This window comes from Armigeres subalbatus, chromosome 2 (genome assembly GCF_024139115.2).
Source record: "Armigeres subalbatus isolate Guangzhou_Male chromosome 2, GZ_Asu_2, whole genome shotgun sequence".
Lineage (NCBI taxonomy): Eukaryota > Metazoa > Arthropoda > Insecta > Diptera > Culicidae > Armigeres > Armigeres subalbatus.
The window spans coordinates 28,466,955-28,482,616 of NC_085140.1; the positions used below are offsets into that span (position 1 = coordinate 28,466,955).

General features: G+C 45.3%; 1 protein-coding gene across 3 annotated transcripts in view; it reads left to right on the forward strand.

Moving 5' to 3' along the window:
* The window catches only part of LOC134218388 (rap guanine nucleotide exchange factor 4), a 666,467-nt gene that overhangs the window by 396,951 nt on the left and 253,854 nt on the right, over nucleotides 1–15,662 (forward strand). For all 3 annotated transcript variants that reach the window (XM_062697317.1, XM_062697318.1, XM_062697322.1), the window contains one exon: nucleotides 7,881–8,027. In XM_062697317.1, coding sequence (XP_062553301.1) covers nucleotides 7,881–8,027 — 147 coding nt within the window. The remainder of the gene's footprint in view (nucleotides 1–7,880; nucleotides 8,028–15,662) is intronic.

Sequence of the window (15,662 nt, forward strand, 5' to 3'; positions counted from 1 at the left end):
CTCCTTTCAAGAGGCTCGGAAGCCTCCTTTCAAGAGGCTCTGAAGCCTCCTTTCAAGAGGCTCGGAAGCCTCCTTTCAAGAGGCTCGGAAGCCTCCTTGCAAGAGTCTCACAATCCTCCTCTCAAGAGGCTCCGAAGGCTCCTTTCAAGAGGCTCAGAAGCCTATTTTCAAGAGGATCATAAGCCTCCTTCCAAAAGGCTCGGAAGCCTCGTTTCATGATGATCGGAAGCCTCCTTTTAAGAACCTCGGAAGCCTTCTTTCAAGAGGATCGGAAGCCTCGTTTCAAGAGGCTCGGAAGCCTCGTTTCAGAAGCCTCGGATGATTCTTGCAAGAGGCGCAGAAGCCTTCTTTCAAGAAGCTCGGAAGCCTTCTTTCAAGAGGCTCAGAAACTTACTTTCGAAAGGTTCGGAAGCCCCTTCAAGAGGCTCGGAAGCCTCCTTTCAAGAGGCTCGGAAGCCTCCTTTCAAGAGGCTCGGAAGCCTCCTTTCAAGAGGCTCGGAAGCCTCCTTTCAAGAGGCTCAGAAGCCTCCTTTCAAGAGGCTCGGAAGCCTCCTTTCAAGAGGCTCAGAAGCCTCCTTTCAAGAGGCTCAGAAGCCTCCTTTCAAGAGGCTCAGAAGCCTCCTTTCAAGAGGCTCGGAAGCCTCCTTTCAAGAGGCTCGGAAGCCTCCTTTCAAGAGGCTCGGAAGCCTCCTTTCAAGAGACTCGGAAGCCTCCTTTCAAGAGGCTCGGAAGCCTCCTTTCGAGAGGTTCTGAAGCCTCCGTTCAAGAGGCTCGGAAGCCTCCGTTCAAGAGGCTCGTAAGCCTTCTTCCAAGAGGCTCGGAAGCCTTCTTTCAAGAAGTTTGGAAGCCTCCTTTCAAGAAGATCAGAAGCCTCCTTCCAAAAGGCTCGGAAGCCTCGTTTCATGAGGATCGGAAGCCTCCTTTTAAGAAACTCAGAAGCCTTCTTTCAAGAGGATCGGAAGCCTCGTTTCAAGAGGCACGGAAGCCTCGTTCCAGAAGCCTCGGATGATTCTTTCAAGAGGCTCAGAAGCCTTCTTTCAAGAAGCTCGGAAGCCTTCTTTCAAGAGGCTCAGAAACTTACTTTCGGAAGGTTCGGAAGCCTCCTTTCAAGAGAATCGGAAGCCACCTTGCAAGAGGCTCGGAAGCCTCCTTTCAAGAGGCTCGGAAGCCTCCTTTCAAGAGGCTCGGAAGCCTCCTTTCAAGAGGCTCGGAAGCCTCCTTTCAAGAGGCTCGGACGGAAGCCTCCTTTCAAGAGGCTCGGAAGCCTCCTTTCAAGAGGCTCGGAAGCCTCCTTTCAAGAGGCTCGGAAGCCTCCTTTCAAGAGGCTCTGAAGCCTCTGTTCAAGAGGCTCGGAAGCCTCCGTTCAAGAGGCTCGTAAGCCTTCTTACAAGAGGCTCGGAAGCCTTCTTTCAAGAAGTTTGGAAGCCTCCTTACAAGAAGATCAGAAGCCTCCTTCCAAAAGGCTCGGAAGCCTCGTTTCATGAGGATCGGAAGCCTCCTTTTAAGAAACTCAGAAGCCTTCTTTCAAGAGGCTCGGAAGCCTCGTTTCAAGAGGCTCGGAAACCTCGTTTCAGAAGCCTCGGATGTTTCTTTCAAGAGGCTCAGAAGCCTTCTTTCAAGAAGCTCGGAAGCCTCCTTTCAAGAGGCTCAGAAACTTACTTTCAAAAGGTTCGGAAGCCTCCTTTCAAGAGAATCGGAAGCCCCCTTTCAAGAGGCTCGGAATCCTCCTTTCAAAAGGATAGGAAGCCTCCTTTCAAGAGGTTCGGAAGCCTCGTTTCAGGAGCCTCGGAAGCTTCCTATCGAAAGGCTCGGAAGCCCCTTTTTAAGAGGCTCGGAAGCCTCCTTTTAAGAGGCTCGGAAGCCTCCTTTCAAGAGGCTCGGAAACCTCCTTTCAAGAGGCTCGGAAGCCTCCTTTCAAGAGTCTCGGAAGCCTCCTTCCGAGAGGCTCAGAATCCTTCTTTCAAGAGGCTCAGAGCCTCCTTTCAAGAGGCCTGGAAGCCTCCTTTCAAGAGCTCAGAAGCCTCCTTTCAAGAGGCTCGGAAGCCTCCTTTCAAGAGCTCAGCCTCCTTTCAAGAGGCCTGGAAGCCTCCTTTCAAGAGGCTCTCGAAGCCTCCTTTCAAGAGGCTCAGAAGCCTCCTTTCAAGAGGCTCAGAAGCCTCCTTTCAAGAGCTCAGAGCCTCCTTTCAAGAGGCTCAGGAAGCCTCCTTTCAAGAGGCTCAGGAAGCCTCCTTTCAAGAGGCTCAGGAAGCCTCCTTTCAAGAGGCTCAGAAGCCTCCTTTCAAGAGGCTCAGAGCCTCCTTTCAAGAGGCTCCAGAGCCTCCTTTCAAGAGGCTCAGGCCTCCTTTCAAGAGGCTCAGGAAGCCTCCTTTCAAGAGGCTCTGGAAGCCTCCTTTCAAGAGGCTCAGAGCCTCCTTTCAAGAGGCTCAGAAGCCTCCTTTCAAGAGGCTGGAAGCCTCCTTTCAAGAGGCTCAGGAAGCCTCCTTTCAAGAGGCTCAGAAGCCTCCTTTCAAGAGGCTCAGGAAGCCTCCTTTCAAGAGGCCTCAGAGCCTCCTTTCAAGAGGCTCAGGAAGCCTCCTTTCAAGAGGCTCAGAAGCCTCCTTTCAAGAGGCTCAGAAGCCTCCTTTCAAGAGGCTCAGAAGCCTCCTTTCAAGAGGCTGGAAGCCTCCTTTCAAGAGGCTCAGAAGCCTCCTTTCAAGAGGCTCAGAGCCTCCTTTCAAGAGGCTCAGAAGCCTCCTTTCAAGAGGCTCAGAGCCTCCTTTCAAGAGGCTCAGGCCTCCTTTCAAGAGGCCTGGAAGCCTCCTTTCAAGAGGCTCAGGAAGCCTCCTTTCAAGAGGCTCAGAGCCTCCTTTCAAGAGGCTCCAAGCCTCCTTTCAAGAGGCTCGGAAGCCTCCCTTTCAAGAGGCTGGAAGCCTCCTTTCAAGAGGCTCAGGCCTCCTTTCAAGAGGCTGGAAGCCTCCTTTCAAGAGGCTGGAAGCCTCCTTTCAAGAGGCTCAGGAAGCCTCCTTTCAAGAGGCTCAGGAAGCCTCCCTTTCAAGAGGCTCAGGAAGCCTCCTTTCAAGAGGCTCAGGAAGCCTCCTTTCAAGAGGCCTGGAAGCCTCCTTTCAAGAGGCTCAGGAAGCCTCCTTTCAAGAGGCTCAGAGCCTCCTTTCAAGAGGCTCAGGAAGCCTCCTTTCCAAGAGGCTCAGAGCCTCCTTTCAAGAGGCTCAGAGCCTCCTTTCAAGAGGCTCGGAAGCCTCCTTTCAAGAGGCTCAGGCCTCCTTTCAAGAGGCTCAGGCCTCCTTTCAAGAGGCTCAAGCCTCCTTTCAAGAGGCTCAGGAAGCCTCCTTTCAAGAGGCTCAGAGCCTCCTTTCAAGAGGCTCAGAGCCTCCTTTCAAGAGGCTCAGAAGCCTCCTTTCAAGAGGCTCAGGAAGCCTCCTTTCAAGAGGCTCAGGAAGCCTCCTTTCAAGAGGCCAGGAAGCCTCCTTTCAAGAGGCTCAGGCCTCCTTTCAAGAGGCTCAGAAGCCTCCTTTCAAGAGGCCTGGAAGCCTCCTTTCAAGAGGCTCAAGCCTCCTTTCAAGAGGCTCAGAGCCTCCTTTCAAGAGGCTCAGAGCCTCCTTTCAAGAGGCTCGGAAGCCTCCTTTCAAGAGGCTCAGAAGCCTCCTTTCAAGAGGCTCAGAGCCTCCTTTCAAGAGGCTCAGAAGCCTCCTTTCAAGAGGCTGGAAGCCTCCTTTCAAGAGGCTCAGAGCCTCCTTTCAAGAGGCTCAGAAGCCTCCTTTCAAGAGGCTCAGAGCCTCCTTTCAAGAGGCCAGGAAGCCTCCTTTCAAGAGGCTCAGAGCCTCCTTTCAAGAGGCTCAGAAGCCTCCTTTCAAGAGGCTCAGGAAGCCTCCTTTCAAGAGGCTCAGAAGCCTCCTTTCAAGAGGCTCAGAAGCCTCCTTTCAAGAGGCTCAGGAAGCCTCCTTTCAAGAGGCTCCAGGAAGCCTCCTTTCAAGAGGCTCAGAGCCTCCTTTCAAGAGGCTCAGAAGCCTCCTTTCAAGAGGCCTGGAAGCCTCCTTTCAAGAGGCTCAGAAGCCTCCTTTCAAGAGGCTCAGAGCCTCCTTTCAAGAGGCTCAGAGCCTCCTTTCAAGAGGCTCAGAGCCTCCTTTCAAGAGGCTCAGGAAGCCTCCTTTCAAGAGCTCAGGAAGCCTCCTTTCAAGAGGCTCAGAGCCTCCTTTCAAGAGGCTCAGGAAGCCTCCTTTCAAGAGGCTCAAGCCTCCTTTCAAGAGGCCTGGAAGCCTCCTTTCAAGAGGCTCAGAGCCTCCTTTCAAGAGGCTCAGGAAGCCTCCTTTCAAGAGGCTCAGAAGCCTCCTTTCAAGAGGCTCAAGCCTCCTTTCAAGAGGCTCAGAAGCCTCCTTTCAAGAGGCTCAGAGCCTCCTTTCAAGAGGCTCAGAAGCCTCCTTTCAAGAGGCCTGGAAGCCTCCTTTCAAGAGGCTCAGAAGCCTCCTTTCAAGAGGCTCAAGCCTCCTTTCAAGAGGCTCAGGAAGCCTCCTTTCAAGAGGCTCAGAGCCTCCTTTCAAGAGCTCAGAGCCTCCTTTCAAGAGGCTCAGAAGCCTCCTTTCAAGAGGCTCTGGAAGCCTCCTTTCAAGAGCTCAGGAAGCCTCCTTTCAAGAGGCTCAGAGCCTCCTTTCAAGAGGCTCGGAAGCCTCCTTTCAAGAGGCTCAAGCCTCCTTTCAAGAGGCTCAGAGCCTCCTTTCAAGAGGCTGGAAGCCTCCTTTCAAGAGGCTCAGGAAGCCTCCTTTCAAGAGGCTCAGAGCCTCCTTTCAAGAGGCTCAGGCCTCCTTTCAAGAGGCCTGGAAGCCTCCTTTCAAGAGGCTCAGAGCCTCCTTTCAAGAGGCTCAGAAGCCTCCTTTCAAGAGGCTCAGAGCCTCCTTTCAAGAGGCTCAGGAAGCCTCCTTTCAAGAGGCTCAAGCCTCCTTTCAAGAGGCTCAGAGCCTCCTTTCAAGAGGCCTGGAAGCCTCCTTTCAAGAGGCTCAGAGCCTCCTTTCAAGAGGCTCAGAAGCCTCCTTTCAAGAGGCTCAGAGCCTCCTTTCAAGAGGCCAGGAAGCCTCCTTTCAAGAGGCTCAGGAAGCCTCCTTTCAAGAGGCTCAGAAGCCTCCTTTCAAGAGGCCTCGGAAGCCTCCTTTCAAGAGGCTCCAGCCTCCTTTCAAGAGGCTCAGAGCCTCCTTTCAAGAGGCTCAGAGCCTCCTTTCAAGAGGCTCGGAAGCCTCCTTTCAAGAGGCTCAGGAAGCCTCCTTCAAGAGGCTCAGAAGCCTCCTTTCAAGAGGCTCAGGAAGCCTCCTTTCAAGAGGCCTGGAAGCCTCCTTTCAAGAGGCTCAGAAGCCTCCTTTCAAGAGGCTCAGAGCCTCCTTTCAAGAGGCTCAGGAAGCCTCCTTTCAAGAGGCTCAGAAGCCTCCTTTCAAGAGGCTCAGGAAGCCTCCTTTCAAGAGGCTCAGAAGCCTCCTTTCAAGAGGCTCAGGAAGCCTCCTTTCAAGAGGCTCAGGAAGCCTCCTTTCAAGAGGCTCAGGAAGCCTCCTTTCAAGAAGCTCGGAAGCCTCCTTTCAAGAGGCTCAGAAGCCTCTTTCAATAGGCTCAGAAGCCTCCTTTCAATAGGCCCGTGCGCCTGCTTTTAAGAGGCCGGAACCCTGCTTTCAAGAGACTCGGAAGCCTCCTTTCAAGAGGCTTGGAAGCCTCCTTTCAAGAGGCTTGGAAGCCTCCTTTCAAGAGGCTACCATTACCAATAGCATCTTCTTCTTCTTCTTCTTCTTATTGGCATTACATCCCCACACTGGGACAGAGCCGCCTCGCAGCTTAGTGTTCATTAAGCACTTCCACAGTTATTAACTGCGAGGTTTCTAAGCCAGGTTACCATTTTTGCATTTGTATATCATGAAGCTAACACGATGATACTTTTATGCCCAGGGAAGTCGAGACAATTTCCAATCCGAAAATTGCCTAGACCGGCACCGGGAATCGAACCCAGCCACCCTCAGCATGGTCTTGCTTTGTAGCCGCGCGTCTTACCGCACGGCTAAGGAGGGCCCCTCTTGGTATAATTACCAATAGCATAATGGATCCATAAGCAAATTTCTGGATTTTACAATCTAGTGCGTATTCAGTTTTAGCCATTTAAAATAGTAAAATAAACATTTTGAAACAATCTCACCAAACTAATCCATAAAGAAGATCAGGTGCGATTGAGGAAGGATAACTGTCGCATAATTTCAGCAACATGTTCCATCGATAATCTCAATCGCTTCCATTGGATTTGCATTCCTACAATGGATACAGGAGAAAATCGATGCGATTCTTCGGCGGAAGCAGGCCGAATTCAGTGCCGGAAGAACTTAGGATGTTCCGACACGCCAGCTGTCATATTTGAAACGAGCGAGTAATGTCGCTTACTGATAAAGTGCAAATCATCTTCCATGCCAACATCATGGAATTAAAATTGTAGTACAACCGTACAAACCAAAGCTCCGCGACAGTGTAGTGGGTAGCACTTGCCGCTCTAATGTAGGTCAAGTCTGCACGTTTCAAATTCCACTCTATTCATATTTAATTTTGATAAAATAACTATGTATAAATAATTTTTCTTATTAAATTTTGCATGAAAGTGTTAGTAGAACTTTTGGAAGTCGCTCGAAAAATTCCCAGTGAACTTGCTTGGAAATTTTATATTCGAAGTTCCTGAAAGGAAGCTTTTATTAAAACATTGTATATGATTTTACACATCTTTTAAAAACATATACTGCTCTGCACTATTCACCTTCGGCTTCATTAGAGTTGAATTGGAACTACGAAAAATGAATTTAAAATACGGAAAAATTACAGAAGCAGACATTTTTCGGGAGTGCATGTTTGTTCGTGTTTTGTATTGGGCGCAGAACGATCGCGCGGAATTCGTGATTGTTCATATTGTTTCGTATTAGATGCGGAATCGAGATCCGGGATATTTTGTTCTGTGCGATGCGTCGGTCGATAATCGACCTAATTATTTAGCTCGTGATTGTTTATGTTTCGTATTGGATGCGGAATCGAGATCCGAGACTTTCTAAATTAATCAATGTCTCCTTAAGGCTATTCTGATACATAAGATAAACTAAATAAAAGTATGGGAACTCCGCGTGTGTGTTGTGCACCTATTGGTTTGATTTCATATAAAGTATGCAGAATCCACCAAGGTGGAGTCCATTTTTTTATTTAAGTTTGCATATTTCACCTGCAACAAAATTTAAACATAAAACCTTCAATCTCCATCTGAATATAAGATTTCATATTTCCGCCTCATAATTTCATTTCCTTCAACAAAAATGTGTCCCATCCGGCGATGCTTTTCCCTCGCATCCATTCAGTTCTGCATGTCTTACGATTCTCACTTCATCCCCAAAACGGCACTGCACCGGAACCCGATTCCACTGAATAACTTTTGTGTCTCTTATTTTCCCACACACACAGCTCTTTAGGCTCAACAACGCTGCAAGATAAACGAAAAAGTTTTCCCTCGAAAAACTGATAACTTGATTATACCGGTAAACGATGTGCTGCGACTTTGTACGAAAGCAAAAAAAAATAGGCCGTGCGCCTCTAACCACAGATTTCCATGTTCACCAGTTTGGGTGGATGAAAAATGAGTGAAAAGTGCGAAAACCAACCTTTTTTCACCAGGGTCGACTTGTCGATCTTAGCAAAAGGAAACCAAAAATGTTCCGAGCCCAAACCCCACACAGAACACTTTCCAGGGATTTGGGTCTGATCCATCCGGCTGGTTGTAGGAGACAGCGGAAATATTTTTTTAATAAGTTTAGACAAAAATTGTTCTACGCGCCAGAAAGTGTGTTTATGTGTGAAAATAATATTTATTTCCGTTTCTCCCTTCTCCGTTGCAGCTCTCGGTGACGCTATGTAATTTGGGCGTGGGTGCTACCTTCGGCGAAAGCATCCTGCACGACTTGCCCCGGGACAGTACGGTGGTAACGAAGACGACTTGCGAGCTGCTCAGAGTGGAACAGGAGGATTTTAGACTGATATTCGAGGTAGGTTCGGTGGAATTTGGCAGCAGTTTGTGGTATTAGCCGGAAATGAAGATGGAGGATGGTCTGCTGGTGAGCGTTCAATGGAATTTCAGTTAATTTGGACTTGGGCTGTTGTACGACTGTGCGTCGAAAAAGCTTTCTTTTTATATTACATATTTTGAAGGAAAAATACAAGCTAGGCTGTTTAGTGTTTACACGGAAACTCAACCCAATATCAGAAGCCCCCGTTTTGCAAATTTCAATGGTCTTCCAATCACATTTGCTGCTTAGCGACTACTAATGAATTTCAACAAAATCCACATAGTATCAGACTTCCTTTCATACGCGCAACAAATGATGCATATTCAAATCCAGAGAGATTTTCATCCCAGCTGCTACTCTGTGACTGACCAGCACCAATATTAACTGGGATGAACATTCCCTTCTCAATGAAGAAAAGAATGTTGTTTGTAAAAAAACTTATTAAAAAAAACTTTTAAATGGAATAAAAGAAATTACAATGTTACAATTACAATTACAAAACTCGTCAAAATAAATAGATAAAAATAATTATCGTAGGAACACCTTAGCTGTTGAAAATTTTGTGAAATTCACGGGAGTCTGTGAAACAGTTCAAGTGTTTTTGTTTCCCACATTTTTGTAAGAATCTTTGAATTATCTTTTAAATTCCGATACAACTTCTATTACACGCAAAAAAAAGCGTTCCCGAATTCGTGAACCAGCAAAAATACACCGTGATTTAAATCATGGTTTCGGGAACACCAGTCACGTTTTCCAGAACGTTCCAGAAAACATGACTTTGTTCCCGAATCCGTGGCTGTTGTTCACGGAAAAATACACCGTGAACTTGTCAGTTCACGAATTCATGAACACTTTTTTTTGCGTGTAAACTTGCTTGGGGAAACAAATAAATATCAGTTGGAGCTGAATATGATAAATGAAGTGACTTTTATGATTTTATACAAAAAATATAACGCGACGAACCCTTAGTCTGATAGCGAAATGTTCTAATTTTGTGATCATAACTATTACCAGTGATCATTATGCAAAAACAAGCTCATTTCCTAGAATACATTACACATTTAAACTCTCAATCTTGGATTTGGACCACTCTCAAATTTAAATGCTATTCTTTCGTAGTAGTTCTATTATTAGCACTTGTAAAATGATTGAACAGAAGTTCGCCTCATTTACATGCCGAATAGTTGCCCCATAAATCTTCCCACTCTCGGTCTGCCGCTCATTCTAAGCTCTCCAAAAATATCCCAATTCCAGTCCCGAAAATACCCTCCATCGATCGATGTCAACACTTTGTGCAAATACACCCCCGTGACACACTCGAACACGGACGTGTCATCGAAGCCGGAAAAAGCGCAACGGGAGTATGATTTTCCACCCAACCTTAAGTGTTTTCTGCAGACTTTTCTCAGCCGGCGTCACCCGCCACCCTCCGGTCTACACTCGAGACTTACTGTCTGCCTATCCGTTCGTCCATCTTGTCGACCTTCTCCCAGCTGGACGCCCGTAGGTAGTTGGTGTCAGCAGCGATGGTCCTCAGCCTCAGCCAGCAGCGAGCGGAAGCAATGGGATCTGGCATCGATCCGGGGGCCTTAATTTGTCCGGTCGTGACAGGAAAAGAAAACATTTTCCCATGCCAGCAAATTGTGCTCTTCCCATAGCATCAGTCGAGAGATGACTGGACAGATGAATGACACTTGCAGATTCTGAATGGTCCGAAAAGTAGTACTTGTCCCTCAGAACAGAAAGCAGTGATGTGTGAAAAGCCATTCTCTGCTTGAGGAGCAGTGGGTGAAATGTTTTCATGGTGATCCGAAAATTCAACTTTACATTTGTCACATTGCATCACTCACCCATGCCCACCGGACTTATGTTGGATTATGATCCATAAATAATAAGTGCCTGTCTTTTCTTCGTCAAGTGGAGTCGTTTTTCATTCTGCTATTTTCTCATTCTTCGAATACCATTTCGGTTCAGTTTCGCATCCGGTAAGGGTTATCAGCATGTAAATTGTACACGATGGTTCATTATTCTTCTAGTGCTATTTTTAGCATGTTTACGACTTCTACTATGACTAAAGTTCGGTAGCACATGTTTGAAAGTGGTTTCGACGCCGAGTAGGACGTAGAGGAGAAGGATAAAAATATATCTTGTCCTCCATTACGGTTGCTGGTGTAGGCGTTTGATGGCTAGCTCATGGAGATCAGTACGAAAGTTCCTTTTTTGCCATTCTAGTTTATGTTGGTGAAAATATTGGCAATTCTATTATCGTAACTTCGGAGAACACGTGAGCGCTGTGTATTAAGTTCATTTGATTGACAAGTTCGACCTTCTTGCGGGAAAGAAATAAAAGTTCTGGTGAGTGATAACCATGTTTCGTTCCCTTCCAGTGCCGCCAAAACTTAAGTATGTTACTTTTCGTGCCTTCTCCAATGCCAACAAGAGTAGTCTTCATTAAAGAAATAATCTAACCCATGGCCTATCCAGCTTTTTACGCTAGCCATAAATTAACAAGGGGTGAATCGAATTTGACATATGCTGTGAACCTCATTTATGATAATATCTTGGTAGCTATGAATTATTGACTATATCACTGACTTGACCAGTCAAATTTGGTTCTGAGAAACGAGGATTTGGTAGATTGTATTTCGTTTGTTTTTGGCTATGAAACTGATTTTATTATTTTCAGGGCATTCGTTAAACGAAAATAATTGGCCCTGACGAAAGCGAGAAAACAAAATGGGGGCCGGCTGATGCTTTTTTATTTCACCCAGCAAGGGATATAGGACGTCGATTTTAAAATGCTTATTGAAGCGTTTAAATACATTTTAGCCTAAAATTGTTCACTTTTTTGGGTTAGAAATTTAATTTACTTTCATATAGGTAATACGAAAGTTGAATTATTTTGATTAAAAAACATGTGTAGATGAGGAGCCTAACATGTAGTTTTTCAAAATTCTAACCCTACGTATTTAAAAGTTTTCAACATATCATTGTTAATAACATTTTAAAAGCATTTTAAAATATACTTCCTATACTTCACCATGTTGAAAAACAGTGATTTCACGCACACGTCCGTCGCCGCTAGATGGCAACAGCGCGGCTGCGTCAAAGCGAATTGTGCGTGTTGGCTCTTGTTTCGGACGGCAGAACAATCGCGCGATTTGCCGAAATTTTGTGTTTTGCATTGCGCGGCCGGTAATCAAGTTAATTAGTTCAGTGCGTGTTGGCTCTTGTTTCGGACGGCAGAAAGATCGCGCGGCCGAGTGAGTAAACAATTGGTGCGTAATCGGACGTGTTTCAGGTAGGATTTAGAGCATTCGTAAAATCCGAGTTTTTGGTTCTGATTTTAATGTTTGGTGAATAAGTGTGGTGAATAAGTGTTTTGTATATAATGCGGAACATTTGTAAAATCCAGGTTACTTTGTCCTCCTTTGGACGGTTCGTAAGTAAATTGATGAATATATTTTAATATTTTTTCAGCATATACTGTTATTGACAAACGCTCTATATTGTCGAATAGAGCTCCCTATTATTCACCTTACCCACTAACACAAATTTTCCTTCCCGAGACATCTATGAAGGTAGTATGGGTTCCCTGCATCTTCACTAGTAGATGTTGAACTAACATTCCTTCCCTTCCTTCCGTGATTGTAAGGACGTGGCCAGGTATACAACTGCTACTGTATAGGAAAAGGTACTAATCCCAAGTACCAATTTGCGACAATATACAGTAGATTGTTCAATTGAGCATTGTATAGCCACCCACGATTTGAACAATCACATATGCTATGCTATTCGTTAAACGAAAATAATTTGAATCAGAACAGCTTTGCATGCCAGTTTGCAACTTCTTTTAAGTTTTAGAAGTTATGGGTATGTCCCAAACGTCGCGTCGGGAAGATCGTTGGACTGAAGCGGTATGATGAATTGAAGTGACTTATGAGTATTATGTGATAGCTGATACAGTACAACCACTACAACACTATGGTAGCATGGATCGAATCCCGTAGCAATCATACAATTTAGTTATTGCTCACTTAAAAAAAAATTTTGAAAATAAATGAGGTGTAGACATCATGAAACGAAAAAGAATTTCGTCAAGTTGACCCGATTTTCGTATGGCTTCTTTTCAAAACAAAACAGGGGGAAAGACGGCTTTGGCAGGTTTTGTTCTATTATTGGCAGGAGTTTTTTGTCTACCAAATTTTATGAAATTTGGCCACAATATTCTTTGATATGCAATGAATGTTTAGGCCAAATTTGAGCCTAGTCAGTCATAAAAAACCCCCCTGCCAATAATAGAACAAAACCTGCCAAAGCCGTCATTCCCCCTACGATTTTCCTTCGACTCGAAAATCGTCTGGTTTCGTCGCATCGAAACGAAAAGTACGAACTCTTGCTATCAGCCTTATCGAAAATTGCTTTCTACGGGCCGCTTGAGTTTCACATAAATATCAAGTGTTCTAGTTCGACTCAAAAAAAACTGACGAATACACTTAAGAAATCTTTATCAGAAATGACAACAACAACGAATCAACTTACCATGACGACGTGGAGGGCTATTTACCTACGAACGCGTCCTCCGAACATGACCGAGAGGAAGGTCCGAGACCGAGACCGAGAATCTCATCTCCTCTGGTCTGCTGCAAATATGTGACGTGCTCAACGCCAATGGTAGACTATTATATCTGGCATTTGTATGTAACGTTAATGAAACTGAACTGATTGAAGCGCCAACCACGATGTTAAGACCAGACCGCCATCATAAACCGTTTGTTATACGTTTAGACATACAACGTACTTTGGATCGTTCTCGAAGTATCACCTCTAATCAAGAATTAGATTTCACACGTTGTGACTTTGACGCTGTAAAGTCGGAGTTTGGCTCACTCGATTGGCATCAAATCGATGGTGGAACCGATGTGAATATGGCTATCTCAACGTTCTACGGTACTGCTTATGATACAGTCAGAAGGCATGTTACTATCAGTAGATGTTCCACGCGTCGAACATTCAAGCTACCTTGGTGGAATGCAGACTTACAACACATGCGTAACGTTCTCCGCAAGGCACGACGATGGTATTTCAAAAACCGGAATTATAAGAATAGAACGTTTCTTCAACGCATCGAAGCAGAGTTTGGCGAATTTGTTAACACTACTTTCCGTAACTATACTTTTCGTGTCCAAGAGGAAGTTGAGTCGATCCCATCATCGTTTTGGCGGTTCATTAACAGTAGGAAGAACTCGCAGCAGGTTCCTTCGGAAATGTCATTTGGCGACGTTACTTCCAGCGGCACCTCTGAAGCAGCTAAACTTTTTGCCCGTTTCTTCAAATCTGTGTATAACGCCGCGTCTCCTCCAATCTCAGTTGGCGCTATAGACTCACTTCAATCGTTCTTCTTCTTCTTCTTATTGGTATTACATCCCCACACTGGGACAGAGCCGCCTCGCAGCTTAGTGTTCAACTAAGCACTTCCACAGTTATTATGTAACTGCGAGGTTTCTAAGCCAGATTACCATTCTTGCATTCGAATATCATGAGGCTAGCACGATGATACTTTTATGCCCAGGAAAGTCGAGACAATTTCCAATTAGAAAATTGCCTAGACCGGCACCGGGAATCGAACCCAGCCACCCTCAGCATGGTCTTGCTTTGTAGCCGCGCGTCTTACCACACGGCTAAGGAGGGCCCTTCAATCGTACTACATCAATTTCCCACGCCCGATATTCTCTACTGCAGAAATAGTAAGCGCATTTCAAGAAGGCATTGTCTCATTCTTTCAGTTTATTTCAGACAAACGAGTACTTTTAAAGAAGGGACTATCAATCCTCTATGCCTTATACCGGGCAAATGTGTTCATTTGCGGAAGGCATTATCGCTTCCTATCCCCTAATATCGGGCGCTGCTATCATCTAAAGAAGGCATTATTGTGGGGTTTGAGTAAGTTACCATCAGCGTGTGATTATACATTACCACCTCAGCGTGTCAATCGGTGAGTAGCAAGCCATGACTCGGCCTTTTCTCATACGATCTTGGTGGCGTGCACACGCACCAATGGAGAGCTGCCGTCATCGCATTTCGCAGCAGCCATTTGGAGCCACACATTTTGGCGATCCTGCCAGGTTGTTTTTTTTGTATCCTAACGCTGATTTCAAAAGGTGAGTTGAATTCAAGTAGTTAATATGCGAAAAGATACAGTATTTAATTTTAAATACGGAAAGGAATCACAAGCATTTCAACAAAGCGCGTCTGGGAGGCCGCTGGAAAATGGATTGTGGTTTGGAAAATCACAAAGCGCGTCTGGGAGACCGCTGGAAAATGGATTGTGGTTTGGAAAATCACAAAGCGCGTCGGGATGACCGCTGGAAAATGGATTGTGGTTTGAAAAATCACAAAGCGCGTCGGGATGACCGCTGGAAAATGGATTGTGGTTTGGAAAATCACAAAGCGCGTCTGGGAGACCGCTGGAAAATGGATTGTGGTTTGGAAAATCACAAAGCGCGTCGGGATGACCGCTGGAAAATGGATTGTGGTTTGGAAAATCACAAAGCGTGTCGGGATGATCGCTGGAAAATGGATTGTAATTTGAAAAATCACAAAGCGTGTTAGAGAGACCGCTGGAAAATGGATTGTGGTTTGGAAAATCACTAAGCACGTCTGGGAGACCGCTGGAAAATGGATTGTGGCTTGGAAAACCGTAAAGCGCGCCTGAGAGACTGCCGAAAAAAGGGTTGACAATCTAGAAAATCCCAGGGATAATCTGGGAAGTAGAAATTTTGGTTAACATAAATTTATACAATTGACAGTGTACATAAGACCACAAGTTTAACTTATTGGATAGCGAAATAGATTACATATCTTGAAGTTTATTTTGGGATTTACTGACTTAGTAGTCATAGCAGAATTGCCCGGTGAATCCGATATCCGAAATTCACGAAGTTAAAAAAAAACTTTGCATTTGTTTGGAGTTGTTGGGTAATAGTACTAGTTACCAAAAATCTAAAATCGCTAACTTTTTTGAATAAATATCATTTTCTAGGCGGTTGTTCGGAAGTTTAATATCGACATGTTGGAGGTCAGCTTGCTGGTGTTACTATACACGAGGGAGATAGTTCGACTAATTGGACAGAATAAGTTATTTAGATTATTGCTGCGATCTATAACGTTTTTTGAGAGATCAGTATCATAACAACCAGATACCAACGTTGTTCTGCAATTTAAAATCGTGGTTAAGTCAAGTTTATTTTGGAGTTCAGTTGTCAAATGAAACATATTTAACGTTCAACTTCGTCTTACGAAAATGACTTTGAAAAAAACACTCGTCCTATGCTAAAAGGTTTTTTTGCTCCTTTTTTGTGAGAGAAGAAGGGGAATGTGGGGTTTGAGTAAATTAACATCAGCGTGTGATTATACATTACCACCTTAGCGTGTCAAACGGTGAGTAGCAAGCCATGACTCGGCCTCTTCTCATTCGATCTCGGTGGCGTGCACACGCACCGACGGAGAGCAGCTGTCATCGCATTTCGCAGCAGCCATTTTGAGCCATACAATTATCCCTTCCTTTCGTCTTATACCGGGCAGGCGCGTTCATTTTAAGGAGACATTATTTTT